The 14,665-nt window shown below is 38.2% G+C and overlaps 1 protein-coding gene across 3 annotated transcripts in view; it reads left to right on the top strand.

The window, feature by feature from the left end:
• The window catches only part of PRKCD (protein kinase C delta), a 79,251-nt gene that overhangs the window by 39,600 nt on the left and 24,986 nt on the right, over window positions 1-14,665 (top strand). For all 3 annotated transcript variants that reach the window (XM_058168616.1, XM_058168615.1, XM_058168614.1), the window contains exons 3-7: window positions 2,956-3,155; window positions 8,154-8,214; window positions 12,269-12,425; window positions 13,477-13,508; window positions 13,942-14,027. In XM_058168616.1, coding sequence (XP_058024599.1) covers window positions 2,956-3,155; window positions 8,154-8,214; window positions 12,269-12,425; window positions 13,477-13,508; window positions 13,942-14,027 — 536 coding nt within the window. The remainder of the gene's footprint in view (window positions 1-2,955; window positions 3,156-8,153; window positions 8,215-12,268; window positions 12,426-13,476; window positions 13,509-13,941; window positions 14,028-14,665) is intronic.

Raw genomic sequence — 14,665 nt, 5'->3', positions numbered from 1 at the left:
TCTATTCTATTCATTCATTCATTCATTTTATTTTGTCAAATACATATTAAATAATTATATAAATATAAGCATGAATTGAATACATAAAAGGAATACAACTAAAGGGAACATTAGGACAGGGACGGTAGGCACGCTTGGTGCTCTTATGCACGCCTTACAGACCTCTTAGGAATGGGGTGAGGTCAATAGTAGAGAGTTTTTGGTTAAAGCTTTGGGGATTTTGGGAAGAGACCAGAGTCAGGTAGCACATTCCAGGCATTAACAACTCTGTTACTGAAGTCACATTTTCTGCAATCTAGATTGGAGAGGTTCACTTTTAAGTTTGAATCTATTGTGTTCTCGTATTGTTGTGGTTGAAGCTGAAGTAGTCATTGATAGGAAGTACATTGTAGCAGATAATTTTATGAGCTATGCTCAGGTCATACCAAAGGCGGCGTAGTTCTAAATTTTCTAAAGCTGGGAATCCTCCTTCCCCCTTTTGCACTTTTATTGTTTTTCGTTCAAATAAATATTCATGTTATTTTACTTGGCTCTATCTTTATTTTTTACATTGACCAGTAGCTGCCTCATTTCCCACCCTCGGCTTATACTCGAGTCAATAGTTTTTCCCAGTTTTTGTGGTAAAATTAGGTGCCTCGGCTTATATTCGGATCGGCTTATACTCGAGTATATACGGTAATTGCAGAGAGTAAGGAAGATGAGCTTGATAGAAACATAAAGGAGCAGGGATGACAGTCAGCAACCCAGGATCCCATTGCTGAAATTCATTTTTCTTCCCACCATTTTCTTGTCAAATCAACCTGAATATTGTCAGTTTGGAGCTATTTTCTTAGACTTCTATTATTTTGTGTCCCTTAACATCATCACTTTGGATGCTGCTGAATATTTTCTTTTTCATGTAGCCTAGAAGTATCGTTGCCCTTTTCCACTCATGTCTAGAACATTGAAAAGCCCACTTAGCCATTTTCATTTTGCAGTCAGTTTCTAAGACATGGATCAAAAATGCTTAACAGGACACACCTCTTTTCAGTCCTCTCTTCCTGTGACTTCAAGCTAACTTGGATGCTGCTAAGATAAAATAAAAAAGAAATAGAGAAATGGGAACATGACTATATATCCATATACACATTCATGTTTCATTAATTCCATCACATAAATAACAAACTGAATATTTCTGTATTTGTTCTGAAATGGAAGAAGCATTTACGTATAAAATTATAATTTAAGAGTGTAGTTCAAGGATATATTAAGTATTTTGAAACAGTGCATGCATAAGCTATTCAACAAAATGGATACATTTGATATATTGAATATTTTATGAATTCAGGATCATGATACATCTATAGTGTATGTCAGTATATTCAGTATCTTTAATTCTTTATGCATTAATACAATACTTGAGCCATTAACAGTTGATGCTTTATTGTGCTTGTGTTCAGATGTAATGAAATAATTCCTCAGATGTTTAGAGGGGATGCAGTTATTATCTTAAACACTAAAGTGGGAAATAATATACTTGAGGCCTTCTTCCAGAAATATAAAGTGCATTTGGAGTTCAGTGATTCCTTTTTAGTTTAGAAACATAAATGATTTCATGCTGTGCCAAACCAGTGAGAAAATGCAAGGTTGTACATGGAATATTCCATGATTTATGAATATAGAAGGACAATTTATTTATCTAATAATTTTGATTAATGTTATTTCATCCATATCAATGCCACTTATTCAATTTGATCTTAAAACAGTTTGTGATAAACATAGTAAAAAGCAGCAACAAAACAATGTAAAATGTCTTCATTTAAATGATAGATAGAAAAGGGAAAACAAAATAGGATTTCTCATCTAACATGTTACATATTACCCATCGCATTTTCCTACTAGTCTGGCTCATTATTTTATAGCTTGTACTTGGACCAGAGTCAGCAAAGAATAAAAGCAATTGTTTTCCAGTGTTGTCATGGAAATCTGAGCAAACATAGAAGTAAAGAAACAAACAAGCATACCTAAGAAAGAGAATTACATTGGAGTGATTCAGAAATTAAATAAGATTTTTTGTTTGAAGGTTTTTTGGTTTTTTTTTGCAAAGGAGCGTTCACCCCAGTAACTAATTCCAGTCATCCTATTCTTGCATAAATGTAGCCAAAATTATACCATAAAGAAATAAGGGGGACACATTCAGTGAAAACTTGGTGAATCTTGATAAACAGATTTTTTTTAAAATCTGACAATCGTTTGGAAAAAAGAATGGAACGCAGATTGAAGGAACATATTTTTAAAAGACAGAAAGCCCCACCTTCATCTAGATAGATTAGGTCTTACAAATCCTTCGGAATCCTTTGGTTGGTTACTGTATGTATATATACTTTTGGGTCTAGAACTAATTAGTGACTGAATACAAAAGTGAGTATGGTACAAGGGAAGTACTGTGCACTGAAGGTGCATAGTCATAAATGAATGAGAATCCAGTTGCAAATGAATGTCTAAAGGGAGAATGAATGTTTTGAGAGAAAGGGAAAGGATGAGAAAATTGTGGTTGGAATTGAAAAGATCCTCTAAAGAGAGATGTCAGAAGTTTAAAGAACAAAGACAGCATACGAAACAACGTGTGGATTTAGTGGAAGGATGGTTTGGAAAGACAGAGACCTACTAAGAGTCATAGTTAATGGCTTCATGTAAACTAGATTTAGTTATATATCATTTTGTTTTCTAATGCCTTCATTTCTTTGACTTACCATTTCTTACTTCTTCAATTCTTGACCTGGCAATAGTGAAGATATCAGTACAAAATAAATACAAATAGGTATTGATTGTAAGATTTATAATTTCCTTAAAGTTGTTAAAATATTTTTTCCTTTCCTTAATTAATAAATTGACCACATATTGTTTCAATATATAATGAAGTACAGAGTTTTTCTTGTCAACTTGTCATTTATGCCTTTTTTTTTTGTATTAAAGAGAGAGGAAAAACTTTGATTCAGAAGAAGCCCACTATGTATCCCGACTGGAAAACTTCCTTTGATGCCCACATCTATGAAGGACGTGTGATTCAGATTGTTCTCATGAAGGCTGCAGAAGAGCCGTTGTCTGAAGTGACTGTAGGCGTATCAGTTTTGGCTGAAAGATGTAAAAAAGGCAATGGAAAAGCAGAGTTTTGGGTGGGTATTAATTTATGAGATCAATTCTTTTTGTCATTATTTACCTTGGACCACTAGAGTTCAAAAGTAAGACATCCAAAAGACATCTTGCTTCCAGTAAACTTACTTATTTAGCCTCGTACAGCCTTCAGAAATAACTAGATATAGTGCTTTCTTTGTGATGTAAGTAATTTCTTCCTTGGACCTGATATTTAAGTTACTACGGCTTGGATACCAGTTTGATTTGGAGAACGTTTTGTGGAATATATTTCCACAAAATTTAGAGGGTTTCTTAAAATGATAGAAATGTCAGGGGTATAATTGTACTCCTAGAGAACTTCTCTGAATGTCCACTGACATCCACTGTCTCATCTGTTTAATACAAACAAATAATTTCAAACTTCTTTAATTTATTCTTTTATTGCTTCTTATGACAAAAAAACCAGAAAATCCTTTTTTTCTTTTTATATTTTTTTAAAGAAGCACTTTCTGTGTGTTTTTTATTTACCGTATATACTCGAGTATAAGCCGAGTTTTTCGGCACGTTTTTTGTGCTGAAAAACGCCCCCTCGGCTTATACTCGGGTCTACCCTTGCAGAGCCGACCCAGGGAGAGGGTTTTTTGCCCTCGGGAACAGCTGGGCCGGCAGGACGAGCCCAAATGCTGCCGGCATGCTTTGCCAGCTCGGCCGGCTCGTTTTGGGGCGGCGGCTGGCCTCCGGCGTTTTCTTCCGCCGCTTTTTGATGGCGGCGGCGGCGGTGGTCGGCGGAGGGGCGGGGCGGAGGGGCGTTCGACATTTCGCCCCTCTCACTCGCCTCCTCTTGCCCGCTGGTGGGCGGAGGCGTTGTCACTCGCCTCCTCTCGAAAGCCGAAATTGAGTGCGGCGGCAGTGGTGGGTGGGTGGGAGGCCGCCGTGAAGTGCCGGCTGGGGAGCCCGGGAGCCAATCCCGGCTCCCCAGCCGGCACTTCACGCGGCCTCCCCTGCCGCCGCACTCAATTTCGGCCGGAGAGGAGGGCGAGTGACAACCAGAGTGACAAACAATAGAGTTCTTCGCTTGTTTGTCACTCGCCTCCTCTCGAAAGCCGAAATTGAGTGCGGCGGCAGTGAGGGCTGGGGAGCCCGGGATTGGCCCTGGCCCCCAGCCGGCACTTCACGCGGCCTCCCCTGCCGCCGCACTCAATTTCGGCTGGAGAGGAGGGCGAGGGTGACAACGCCCGCCCCCACCGCGGGCAAGAGGAGGACGAGTGAGAGGCGAAATGTCGAACGCCCCTCCGCCTCCGCCGACCACCGCCGCCGCCATCAAAAGCGGCGGAAGAAAACGCCGAGGCCAGCCGCCGCCCAAAACGAGCCGGCCGAGCTGGCAAAGCATGCCGGCACTTCAATCCCGGCTCCCCAGCCGGCACTTCACGGCGGCCTCCCCTGCCGCCGCACTCAATTTCGGCTTTTCGGAGAGGAGGGCGAGTGACAACGCCCGCCCCCACCGCTGGCAAGAGGAGGACGAGTGAGAGGCGAAATGTCGAACGCCCCTCCGCCCCTCCGCCGACCACCGCCGCCGCCATCAAAAGCGGCGGAAGAAAACGCCGGAGGCCAGCCGCCCAAAACGAGCCGGCCGAGCTGGCAAAGCATGCCGGCACTTCAATCCCGGCCCCCAGCCGGCACTTCACGGCGGCCTCCCCACCCACCCCCACCCCACTGCCGCCGCACTCAATTTCGCTGGAGAGGACGGCGAGTGTGTCAAACGCCAAGGCGAGAAGAACTCTCTTTTATTTGTTTGTCACTCGCCTCCTCTTACTGCCTCCTCTCGCCTCGGAGGGGCGGAGGCGTTGTCACTAATACATCCCAATAAAATGCAAAGGTTTCAAAGCATGTTTTGGAAAAGCAGCGAGGATGGGGGAGAATGCTGCCTTGAATGTGAAAAGAAACGTGGAAAACTCCAACTACAGTATAAAAAAAACATTTGCACTCAGTACTTTTTATTTTATTTTATTTTTGCCAAGTTTTCCTAGGGTTTTTTTCCCTATGGAAATTGGGGAGGTGGGGAGAAAGAGGTGAAAAGAAAAGCCTCTTGGAAAGCGGAGAAATACGGCAAGAACAACAATTTCTCCCGAGAGGGGGCAGGAGGAGGAGGAGGAGGAGAGATGGGGCATTGCAAGCTAGGGTGGGAAGAAGGAGGAGGAAGAAGAAGGAGGCAAAAGAAACCGACCCTCGCGCAGATCAGCAAATTAGCTTTCCTTCTCCAAACCAATTTTTTAAAAAAAAAACCCGTTCTACCCAGAGCAAATGGCAAATAAGCAGCCTGCTTTGAGTCTGATTATTGTTTCATGGTGGTTGCCCTCTCTGATCTCCTTGTACATGACAAGGCACCTCTAACCCAGCGCTTTGTGTTTGTTATTGGTAATTCTCCTCCTTCTTCCATTGGAGTCCTCTCCTTCCTTTCCGAACGGGCGGGCGATTTACCTTCTCTGCCTCTTTTATTTTCCTGGAGGTGGAGGTGTATTCCTAAGGATGCCTTCAGTGCTGGGGAAGGAGCCGATCCATGGAGGGAGGGGCGACGCTGCCGAGAAGCCGCTGCTTACAGAGAGCGAAAGAGCCAGGGAGACCTTGGCATAGGTGGGCGGCTGGTGTAAGGCAGGGCAGAGCCTTCGACCCGCAAGGATCCCGGGAGGTGGGGGACGAAAGAGAGGCAGAGAAGGAGGGAGGGAGGGAAGGAAAAGAAAAGAAAAGGGGAGTGAAAATAAGAGCAGTCCGAGCAATAAATAAATATTGCTGGGCTGCTTTCCAAAAATCCTCAGCACGGAACTAAAAGTTGCAAGTGTTTTGTGAGTTCAAACTGTCCCTCCCAGACTAACACGTTTCATTAAAAGATACAAGGGTTGGTAAACTGAGGCTCGCTCTGTCCAATGTAAAAATCATCATCATCATATAATAATAATGATAATAATAATAATAATAATAATGATGATGATAATGATAATAATGATAATGATAATGATAATAATAATAATAATAATAATAATGATGATGATAATGATAATAATGATAATGATAATAATAATAATAATAATGATGATGATGATAATGATAATAATGATAATGATAATAATAATAATAATAATAATAATAATAATAATGATGATGATAATAATGATAATAATGATAATGATAATAATAATAATAATGATGATGATGATGATGATGATAATGATAATAATAATAATAATAATAATAATAATAATAATAATAATAATAATAATAATAATAATAATATTCAGCCGTGCTTCGCTTTGATGGCAGCCTGACGTAAAATGGGGGGCAGGGGGATACATACACGGTTAGGGAAAAATAACAAAACAATGTTTTGGGCTCAATTGCAGTCTTAAATTGAGGACTACCGGTACTTGCAATTTGAACCTTATTGGACACTTCATTCCTGGAGGGTTTTTAAAGAACAGACTGGACAATCCTTTGTCTGAAACAGTATAGGATCTCTTGCTTGAGGAGTGGGGACTGGACTAGAAGATCACTGTTAGTTTGGGATATGTTCAGAGCCCACACATCTGATGACATAAAAAAATTGGCAAAGTCATCTCAAGTCACTTTGGCCGTTATTCCAGGTGGGCTTACATCTGTATTGCAGCCCCTAGATGTCAGTTTAAATAAACCTTTCAAGGACCATGTGCGAAGGATGTGGCATGAATGGATGACATCTGGTCAAGCTCGTCTGACAAAAGTTGGAAATCTGAGAAAGCCAGACATAGAACTAATAGCACAGTGGGTTCGTGATGCATGGGAAGATATTCCAGAGGACATGGTGCAACGTGCCTTCAAGAAATGTGGCATTAGTAATGCTATGGATGGCAGTGAAGACAGCGCATTGTATGAGAGTGACAGCAGTGATGATGACGACTGTGAACTCAGTGATGACGACAACGTATATGCGGATAACATCACAGAAGCTGAAGTAGCTGAAGCTCTGTTTGGACAAACAGATGATGCGGAGGAGAACTCCAGTTTTGAGGATTTTAGCTCCTGTTAGCTTGGTTGCTGTTACTTTTAAAGATACTGTATTTTTGATACCATATTCTTTTTGGGGACCCCCTTTTGCACTTTTATTGTTTTTCGTTCAAATAAATATTCATGTTATTTTACTTGGCTCTATCTTTATTTTTTACATTGACCAGTAGCTGCCTCATTTCCCACCCTCGGCTTATACTCGAGTCAATAGTTTTTCCCAGTTTTTGTGGTAAAATTAGGTACCTCGGCTTATATTCGGATCGGCTTATACTCGAGTATATACGGTATCTATTCCCATGAGTACATAACAGACAGGAAATGCTTCAGCTAAAAACAACACTTTTAATGGTACATACATTATATATTTTAATCAGATGTTGGCAGTGGGCTTAAATGCACCATTGTTTCCCCTTTTCTTGAATGGTCCTGGACCCCTATAAACGAAAGATGTTATTCAGCAGAAAGAACATTGTGGGGTATCTTTGGACCAGAGCACTGCTATTTCTTTGCCAGCTATCATTAAAAGAGAGAGGAAAGTCCTTTGCTTGGAAAGATTATGATTGGGTTGTATGGGTTTTATTGAAGGCATTCAGGAACCACAGGCAAGTGCATCTTTGCTTTAGGACCAAACTCTCTTTGTTCAGTTTATACATTTCTAGGATTACATGAGTCCCTGATTATTCATCCATTCCTAATTAATAGGAAACCCTAAAGATCAAGCCTCCAGAAATGGAGAGAGGGAAGGAGGGAGGGAGGAAGATCTGAGGAAAGCAGCTTTTCCTATGATGTAACACTCTAGGGCAGGTGTTTTCAATCTCAAGAACTTTAAATTGGGCTTCACCCCTCAGAAATCTTGAAGTTGAAGTCCACACGTCTTAAAGTTGCTCAGGTTGAGAAACACTGCTCTAGGCAATCACTTACTGCATTTTTAATACGGTAGCAGAAAGATTATTATATAGTTTTACGAAAACTGGCAAGTAATTCAGATGTTTCTTCCTTTTTAGCTTGATTTACAACCTCAAGGAAAAGTACTCATGGCTGTACAATATTTTCTAGAAGATGGAGGTAAGAAAGCTAAGCCTTCCAATAAATACCGGTAGTAAAAATTACTTTGAAATATAATGTCAAAGTCCAAATCTGAATGGATATTTTCCTGTATATTTTGAAAAGAATTTGGGATCAGTCTAAATACCTTTAGCAGACTGAATCTCACCTAAACCAGAGGGATTGTCTGAAGTGAGTGCACTGGTAAGAGGAGTAGCTTAGGAGGCACTGTTCCAGACTATATCAGCTGGTGTGGAGTTTGACATTGTTTGCCATCTCAACACAATAGATTAGTCATCTTTTAAGGGCAGTCATTGAAATGGAATAATTACAAGCAAAAACTGAACAATTAAATGTACAGCTTTTCCAGTTCACCGTGCAAACAGCACATTTGTAACTTGCCTCCAATATCATATCATAAATGTTCTGTAGCAGTGTCTAAAAAATTTGGATGAGACTCATAGCCAGGCCACAGACTTTCTGGCCCAATACAGCCAACCAGGGTCACTTGCTTGAAATGGGTGGCTATAGAAATTGAATTAATTAATTAACCTATGTGCAAGTCTCTGCTAACCATCCTTCAGATCTCAAATGCAGGCACTGCTGGCCACATATCTTCAGCTTAAACTATCCATGCAAATAGGTGGAACTAGACTCAGTTATCTCCAGAAAAAAAGGCTTAAATACTGCTTGTTTTTATTGCAAGAGCCGAGGACATTGGGCTACTGCATGTCTAGACAAAAAATTGTACCCATCCTGGCAGGGACACAGGTTGCATCTGATCCCCAGCAACTCCAAGAGTAGGGAACTATAACCTCTCTAGCCGCAATTCTAGCTATAACACCTAGTCCACACTTGATCTTGCCTTTAAAGATCCAGATCCCTGGATGCCCTTTTCTCTGAATTCATAGCATTATTGATTCTGTTGCACATATCAATAATTTCATTTGCAGAAACTTGACAGAATTTCAAAATATTCAGGTTTTTGTGTCTGTAAAGAGAATGGATGGCTGATCTTATCTGTACCATGGATTTGGCTAAGGATTTACTGGAAATGGAGATGGTGTGTTGATTAAGAGTCAATAGGTGTTTTTTTTTTTTGGTATATGGAAAAACAGACTCAACCCGTTGGCTCAGTAATTGTTTCTCCACAGATTTATCTGCTCCACCTGCTTGTGAAGCTTCCACTATGCCAAAACACATGTAGAGAAATTAGAATTCAGTCTAGATTCTGCTTTAGGCATTGCATGGCTCTGTAATCATGGTCCTCAAATCATCTAGTCAGAAACAATCATTTGCTAGCCTTTTATCATGTGATATTTTGATAGATGATTAAAAACCTCTTTTATAATGTATTTATGCTAAGAAGATATTTTTAGGTATCCAACATCAAACTAAGACTAGCCTGATCTCAGAACCTTTAGGAAACACATACGGTAGAAAATGCCAAATGAAAGCAGGGGAATTATATCACTTTATCTATTTTGCCATCCCAGCAAGGGTTCTTCCTTAGAGCCAAATTTAATATTTTCATCAGTTCCATATGAAAAATCTGACCTATAAAAGTTCTTGAACCCTGTTGAACCTGTCCCTGCTGTAGAATTAATTCTGCATGTGCAGAAATAACAACTGGAAAAAAATCTTCCTTATTACTACATGCCCCATGTTACTCTGATAAATATTATATTTTATATGATTCTTCTCTTATTTAGGAAATAAAAACTGGGGATATGTTCTGGAAATCACTTTTCATTTTTGACACTTTCCTGAGCATGATTTTGGAGCCCATCAAAACAGCCCAGAGTCCTCTGCAAGTCCTTTTATAAGAATGTGAACTTGTTTACTTCAGCCTATTATCCAACTTGGATTGAAAATGCTGATGTTCTAAAGCAGAGCAAAAATGCAGTCCTTGCCCTTGCTCTTCTTTGTTTTTAACAGCCTCTGTTTAAAAAGAGGATGTTCCTGTGTGCCTCAAGATACAGCGTCAACCACTTATTTCCCATACTAGGTTCTCCCACTCAGTGGCCATGACTTTGTGGAAAGCAGACACAAAATTTCTTCATTGCTTCATTGTTCCTTCACTACTTTTAAGTTCATGAAAGTCTTTGTGGTGGAGTGTTGTGATCTTATGAATTCCAGCTAAATGCTTAGGAGAAATATTTCCCCTTGATTCTCTTATCACAATAATTGGCTTGTGGAAGGAGAACAGAATACAACAAAATACATTACATAGTTAGCATACTAATAGAGAACATCTCAAGGTGATTTGGAACTGCAGTAAGAGCTTTCCTAGAAATTCCCAGTTTATGTCTCCTTATTCAGCTCATAAACATGCTATATTGTATGTTATGTCTTGGATGGAATGTAATCAAATTCGGAATCTTATGTAAGTGTAGTTCAAAGAGAAATGAGCAGACTTTTAATTTTTATTCTTTATTTCTCTTGTTTTAGTGGATTACTTTGTAGTAATTTAAATAGCAAATAAGTGAGACCAATCACCAAAAGATGATTTCCGGTATCCCGCAGAAAAACCCACAGTTTTTCTTTCCTAAATCTGCCAAACACTGATGCAAGTTTATTGTTTATTGGATCATGATAATAGGCAATAATTTTAAAATCCTTTCATAGGATGCATGTAGTTCGGTTTGAAATCTATCCTTATATTCCTTATTCATTTGTTTTTTTCCAAAATATATGATTAAAACACATTTTGTATCACCTTGATTATCATAGTGTAGCAGTTTGGCTTCCCTTCTAGTTTTAAATGTATTTACTAGATTCAGTGGCAAATGTATTTCTTTGGGTTGCAATCTGAGCTATTGGAATAATTTTCCACACTGAAAATAAGCTGCTTAGCATGCTGTTTCATTGCTTCAGAATTCAAGACCCAAAAAATGCAGCTGTTCCATTCTCTTTGAAAGACAGTGAGCATTAAATGCACATATACAACAATAGTTTTGAAGTAGTGATGCAGTTTTTAGTGTAAGACTAATCACTCTGATTCCAACTTTATATTTTCCACAAACAAAAGAAAGTAACACTTTTGTTGGAAGAATACAGAATTTAGGAAAAAGATGTTCTCGTGTTCTGAAACCTAACTACCTTGTTTTCCCGAAAAAAAGACCCTGTCTTATATTTTTTTGAACCCTGAAATAAGCCCTTGGTCTTATTGCCATGCACTCAAAGGCCCAATTGGGCTTATTATCAGGGGATGTCTTATATTCGGGAAAACAAAGTATAAGTTCACACAAACTCACACATTCCGTAAGATCTCTTGCAATAAATTACAGGTAGACTTCAACTTCTGACCACAATGGAGCCACAAATTTCTGATGTTAAGAATGGATGGGTGGATAGATGGTAATGATGATGATAACAATAGCAATAGCACTTAGACTTATATACCGCTTCATAGTGCTTTTCAGCCCTCTCTAAGCGGTTTACAGAGTCAGCATACAATCTGAGTCCTCATTTTTCTGACCTCAGAAGGATGGAAGGCTGAAGTCAGCCTTGAGCCATTCAGAATCAAACTCCTGGAGTGAACAGTGAGTTAGTCTGCAGTACTGCATTCTAACCACTCTACCACCATGGCTCTTTATAATGGAGGTGGGGAGGGGAGAGAGAGTGGGATGATTACTGGTCTGCTACCTGGCTGAAAATTCTGGAAATGCTGTTATATCTAGAGGATACTAAGCAAAGAAGCCTTTATTAAATAACTGCTTACTCAATGTCAGTATTCTGCATGCCATTAATCCTTATTGGTCAGAAATAGTAAGGTGTGGTGCTTTTTCTCCAGCATTGTATTTATGGCCGTTGTATTTATTGTCTGACTGTATATTTTAAAGCAGGCATGATTTTTGGTTGCAACATAAAATTGCTAAAACAGTTTTTGAAAAAACTCACTTCCTGGTGAAGGAACAAACACATAGGATTTTCTTAGATGTTTATATTATATATAAGTTTATTATACCAATCTGTTAATTAAACAAGTGGTTGGTGAAACTTAAGAGCATATAATCAAATGAAGACCAACACTTTCTATAACTTCACTTATGTTTTATTTCTTTACTTGAAGATCCTTTGCAATCAATAAGAGAAGATGAAGGAACTGTGACTATAAATAGAAGAGGAGCAATCAAACAAGCAAAGATCCACTATATTAAAAATCATGAGTTCATTGCCACTTTTTTTGGACAACCTACATTTTGCTCTGTCTGCAAAGATTTTGTCTGGTAAGAAAAATTAATGCTGCCTTTTTGATGTCTGTTTTTATGTATATAGTTCTACCACTGAAGAATTTCCATTGTTTTTCTTTCATTGTGAGATTGAATGTAAGAAATCTATTAGAACCTTATTTTTCCTCAGAGAATTTGACTCTGCTTTCAGAAAGCCCTAAAAAGTTTTATCAACTTATCTGACAGTTAATAGGAATTAGTTAGCAGGGAAATTAACTAATGATGTATGTAATTTCATGGTCACCACATATAATAACCCTGATAGATTTCTCCCCTTTAAAAAGAACCTGATCAGATTTCATGGATACTTATAATGACTCTGCCTCCCTCTCCCATGGGAATGAATACCAGGAGCAGGATCAACAATGCAGAAATTTTCCTTGCCCATTTAGAATCACTAAAATTAGTGCCACACCCAACAGCACTACCAGGGTCTATAATGATAGCATAATTGATTCCATTCTTACTACCACGTTCTTATTTTTATCAAAACTCGGTGTTGAATTTCTCTAAAATCCGATTTCAAAATGACTCTAAAATGTCACTATTAATAATAAAATCTGATCTGGGCAGTTTTCAGATGCTTTGGGTAAAATCTACCTGTTTTAAATTTAGTTGTCTTCTTAGTTTTGTAATAGCGTCTAGGTAAAAATATCTTTAGAGAAGCAACAGCACTTGGGCAGAGTGAGCACAGAATAGTAATTATCCTTTGTGCTTCCATCCTACATCTGGGGCTAAAAGTTCACTTTTTACCATTTATTTCAGTGTGCACTTAGTTTACCATTTTCTACTGAACTGAACTTTCTTGTTTGAAATCGTTGTCCTGATCCAGGGCAGTTATGAAATTAGTGTTTTTTTATCAGCATAGTGAAGGCATGTCACTTCAAAAGAAATCTATTGCTCCTTTAGAAAAGAATATATACAAATATGAATTAGAAAGAAATAAGCTTTGTAAATATGGTCCTGACTAATCATCTAGTCTCGGCTATTCAGATGTGAAGTTTTTCTTCTATTCACTGTTTTTTTTCCCTGTCTATTTCTTTTATAGGGGACTAAATAAGCAAGGATACAAATGTAGACGTAAGTTTGCTGCATCAGTTTTTATTTTGGGGCCAGTGAATCATTTCAATCATTAATTTCAGGTTTACTCAAACGAAATACTAGCTAATAAATACTGATACGCTGACTGAAGTTTTAGAAACTAGAGAGATATATTCACAATAGTTTACTGAAGCAAACTATAAAATGTTAACCCCATCTGAAAAATAAGTTTATTGTACATGATAAAATCATGTAATAATAATAAAAATATTATTACCACTAAGGTAAACAAAATTATAATACAGAAACTAAGTGAAAAAGAACAAAATAATATAATTTGCTGTTTTGTGACATAGCAATTTATTGATTTAAAGTGTCAATTGATTATAATTTGTGGGGTTAAATTCTCCTTGTTTTTTCCCCAAAAGATGAAATTTAACTTTTTGCACCTTTTGTTACTGTTATTTTGAAGAATGTAATGCTGCTATTCACAAAAAATGCATTGATAAAATCATTGGGAGATGTACTGGAACTGCAGCAAACAGCAGAGATACAATGGTAAGTAATACTGTAGCTTACATATTAAGTAATGTTTATTCTTTGACAAAAAAAGCAATCTTAAAAAAAACTCTGAATTTATATTTACACGTTTAATTTGTTTATAGCTGTCTTTTGTTTAACATTTTCTTTCATACAAACTAAGTTATCAAAAATTTAAAAGAAAAAGAAAGGGCATATCTAGAGCAGAGACAAAACAATGTAGATATTTTCCATATCTTTTGGAGGAAATCCTTACTTCAAGAACCTAACTATATACAAACATAACTTAAAATGTCCCTTTTGATTTTTTTCACGTGCTGGATATGAAGCAGAGCCCATAAGAGATTATACAAAAGTCCTCAAAGAAATTCCAGGAAACTCTGCATTCTATTCACAGACCTTGCATGGATTCTGTTTTGTAAATACTGGCTGGTCTCTGTGACCCAGAAACATAACTCTTCAAAAAAATCTTTTTAAAATGGATTATCTCTGACCATTAGTTTAGATCAAGACCTCATTGCTCCTGTAGTTTAGTCACACCCTAAATTATATTATATAAAGAATGTGCAGTTTTCTTAGAATCAGCATTATGTGGATTGATTGATCAATGATTGCTCCTTGAATGGAGAAAGCACACTGAAAAATGGGTATGGCAA

This window comes from Ahaetulla prasina, chromosome 2 (genome assembly GCF_028640845.1).
Source record: "Ahaetulla prasina isolate Xishuangbanna chromosome 2, ASM2864084v1, whole genome shotgun sequence".
NCBI lineage: Eukaryota > Metazoa > Chordata > Lepidosauria > Squamata > Colubridae > Ahaetulla > Ahaetulla prasina.
This window is presented reverse-complemented; position numbering and strand designations above follow the sequence as displayed.